Raw genomic sequence first — 3,132 nt, 5'->3', positions numbered from 1 at the left:
AGTCTCTTGCAGTAAAAAAAATATTTCTGAACATAGTAGTTACCGTGGGTGGTGCTTCATTGCACAAGGAGTGCTACAGGCGGCCGGTCATGGACAAAGACTCCAAGTTGTGTTTGGTACCAGTCGGATTACAGGTGACCCAAAGAACTGCGGTGCGTTTAGGTAGTGTCTGCAGGAAGATCCTCCGGAGGTCAGACTCGGCCCTGCCTGCATTACTGTGACTGAGCTCACGAGCCAGGTTCCTCAGTACCACCTTCCCGGGCACTTGGAACGTCTGGTCTTGACTTCAAAACTGAAGTACAGATCGTGTTCCCACTTCCAGGACAGCTCAGAGACGCTTCCCAGAAAGTGGGGACCATCTGGCCTGATCGAGGTGTTGCTGTATTAATTAAACAGCACGTTTTTGCTTGAGAGTACTCTTTCCACGGCAGGCAGTTCGCAGGGGAAGTCTCTGCTGTCACTGCATTAGAGCAGCTAATGGAAAATCCATTTCCAGTCTGGGGACCTGGGGAGCAGCAGCTTCCATATGGCCCGGTCCTTCCGCTGGCAAAGTGCACCTTTGAAGTTAAGCATCTGTGAAGGCTGCTTAGGTTTGCGTTAAGGTAGAATGTGTTTGACTTTATTTTGGTTTTAATTCAGTGGGTAATGGCATTGCTACAACAGGAGCATAAGAATTAGGTAGTCCTGGCCTAGGACCTACTCTGAGAGACTTGGGAGTGGTGCAGGTAAGGGCAGAGACCGTATAGCCACATGTGAACTAAACCTACGTGTCTCTTCCTCCTCCACCAACTTCTTCTCTTCCCTCCACGTACTTTCCCAGCCTGGACTTGTGCCCTAATATCCCCGTAGTGACACAAGAAAAAGCTCGTTACTTACCATGGCCTCCTTCAGGTCGCTGAACCTGGGGCGCGGGTCCGAGCCTGGGCATTCGGTCTTCTGCACTTCCCCTAGATTTTCCCTTTCATTTGCAATCTGAATTGGGGAGAGATACAGCCTCGATGAAAGGAGATTGTGCCGCTAGAGCGACTCCTCCCTGGTTACAGACGAAGGTGAAACTGTTCCTCTGCCCAGCCTGCATCCCCCCCTTTCCCAGGTGCTGCGCCTGTGCTACGGCAAGCTGGAAGTCAGGACGCTAGAACTGCTCTTACAAGGGACGACAGACGAGGCATTAGCGAGGATGGGAAAACCGCTGGTGGACAGAACCGTCTGCGTCTGCTCTGTCATCTCATGGCTTACCATCGCACTGGCTGCCACCTGACAGCTGCCCAGTGCCACACTCTCAGAGAGGTGGAGGAGTCGTAGAACAGCCCATCAGAGCTGGAATTCAGGGAGAGGAGGAAGCTGGGTTTAGCCCGGACCTCGAGCTGCCGTCTCTCCTTCAGAGCAGGCTGCCCAAGCTCTCCGTCTGCAGCAGCCGCCCCTTCTCCACGCGAGGCTGTGAAACAACATCTCACCCTCGTGGCAATGGATCCCTAGGTCTGTATGTGCGGGGGGCAAGAGACATGTACGCGTGGACAGCAAAGCCCGCGTCCCCTCTTCTTCGCTTGCATCTTTTACAGGAAAGGGAGCCCAGCTAAACCAACACGGTTGTTTTACGGTTGTCCAGAACCCACCTCTTGGAATGATCCCACCACGTTCTCAGCGTTCCTTTTTCCTCCCGGTTGCAGGCCGTAAGACCAGTGCTGAGCCAAGCAGATTTCCACAGACAGGACCAACAGGAGGATGCTGACAAAGATCTTCCCGGGCTGCTCCATCCTGTGAGAGAACAAAGCAATGGTCTCACAGCTCCGTTTTCCTCTTACAGCATTGTGGGAATGTCACATTTCGGGATCTCCAGTTCTGATGGTCTGCACCCCAGTGGCGTCGTGCCTGTGTGAGCCACGGCTGGGTTTCAAGCATCTCAAAGTGCAGGTTAGATCATTATAAAGAGATTTAACATCTGAAGAATTTGGATGAAGATCTAAATTAGGATTTCGAACGCCCTTTCAGAGTTCTAGTGATGTCTGGACCAAAAAGATCCCATGAAAGACCCTGCTGATATTTGACAGACGTGTTCTGTTCTGGTGTCCCTGCTCCTTAAAAAGGGCCCTTTGCAGTCTCTTCTAGTGCAAGTTTCTTCTCATACAAGCAGCTCTAAACTCTGAATTAGTAAAAAGGGAACGGGGTGTGTTGTCCAAGCACGTACCTGCTTGCTGCGAGGGGCTGCAGGGTAACTCCAGCTCCTCTCCCTTTGGACGGCTCCTGCACACATGCTCGTCATCTCACTTTTATAGACAGCCACCCCAGCAGCAAACCTCTCACAGCAGGTAACTTCATCGAATCCTGTCTCGCGGGCTGCGATTTTGCTCTTAGAATTGCCGTAATGCAGCCGAAGTGAAGCACATAATTGGAACACCCCTGGTGCAGCTATTAAATTCAGCTGTTTTCTCTAAGAGCCGTAAAAGTAACAGCCTGTCTTTTAAGAGGCAGTAAATCTGACACCCAAACCTAGCGGGCTGCGGGGGCGCCCAGGGAAACGCACCAGCTTTTTTTTTCAGGGACTTCTTTTAAGTTCTTGGGTGAGTTTGTAGTTGTTGAGAGAGGCTTTCGGGGTCCTGAACTGGCTGGGCAGTTCAGCTCAGGTCTGTGCGTCAGGTGTGAGGAAACGGGCCCTTGCCCCGAAACCGCACGAGCGTGTGGCGCGTTTTGCATCCTCCTTTGGAAGTCCTTAATATTTAACCTGAGGTATTGGTGTTCTGTGAGTAGCGTTCACCTGTCCGACTGCCACCGCCCTTCGTTGTCCATCGCGATGGAGTCTCCATCGGGAGCACTCCCGCACGCTGCTGTTATTTTGGGGTTTTTTACGTCTGGGTGTACATACACACGCTCTTCAGTCCTGCGAATTTACACCCTGCGGTCGTGTGAAGGAGTTGATAGCTATTTGCCTGCGGGAGTTAAATTCAGAACTTTTCCTGCAGAAATGTGATTTTTTCCCCTGGCCTGGCAGCTCTTTCGACTCGCTGTGCGCTGGTTTACGAGCAGTTGAGTGGATTGTGTTTCGTGTTCTTCAAACATCCTCTCTTCCTGCTCCCACGACCTCTTTGAGATTAATGGATTAAAAGTAATTTCATAAGTAAATAATTTAAGGATTTG

General features: G+C 51.3%; 1 protein-coding gene across 1 annotated transcript in view; it reads right to left on the bottom strand.

Moving 5' to 3' along the window:
* The window catches only part of GNRH1 (gonadotropin-releasing hormone 1 (luteinizing-releasing hormone)), a 3,064-nt gene extending 1,310 nt beyond the window's left edge, over positions 1-1,754 (bottom strand). Inside the window, exons 1-2 of the mRNA XM_010133085.1 lie at positions 1,614-1,754; positions 877-972 (exon numbers count right to left, since the gene is read on the bottom strand). Coding sequence (XP_010131387.1) covers positions 877-972; positions 1,614-1,754 — 237 coding nt within the window. The remainder of the gene's footprint in view (positions 1-876; positions 973-1,613) is intronic.
* Positions 1,755-3,132: the final 1,378 nt, after the last annotated feature.

The sequence above is a fragment of the Buceros rhinoceros genome, unplaced genomic scaffold (assembly GCF_000710305.1).
Source record: "Buceros rhinoceros silvestris isolate BGI_N320 unplaced genomic scaffold, ASM71030v1 scaffold20173, whole genome shotgun sequence".
In the NCBI taxonomy this organism is placed as follows: Eukaryota; Metazoa; Chordata; class Aves; order Bucerotiformes; family Bucerotidae; genus Buceros; species Buceros rhinoceros.
Note: the sequence above shows the minus strand (reverse complement) of the source record. Positions and strands in the feature narration are given on the sequence as shown.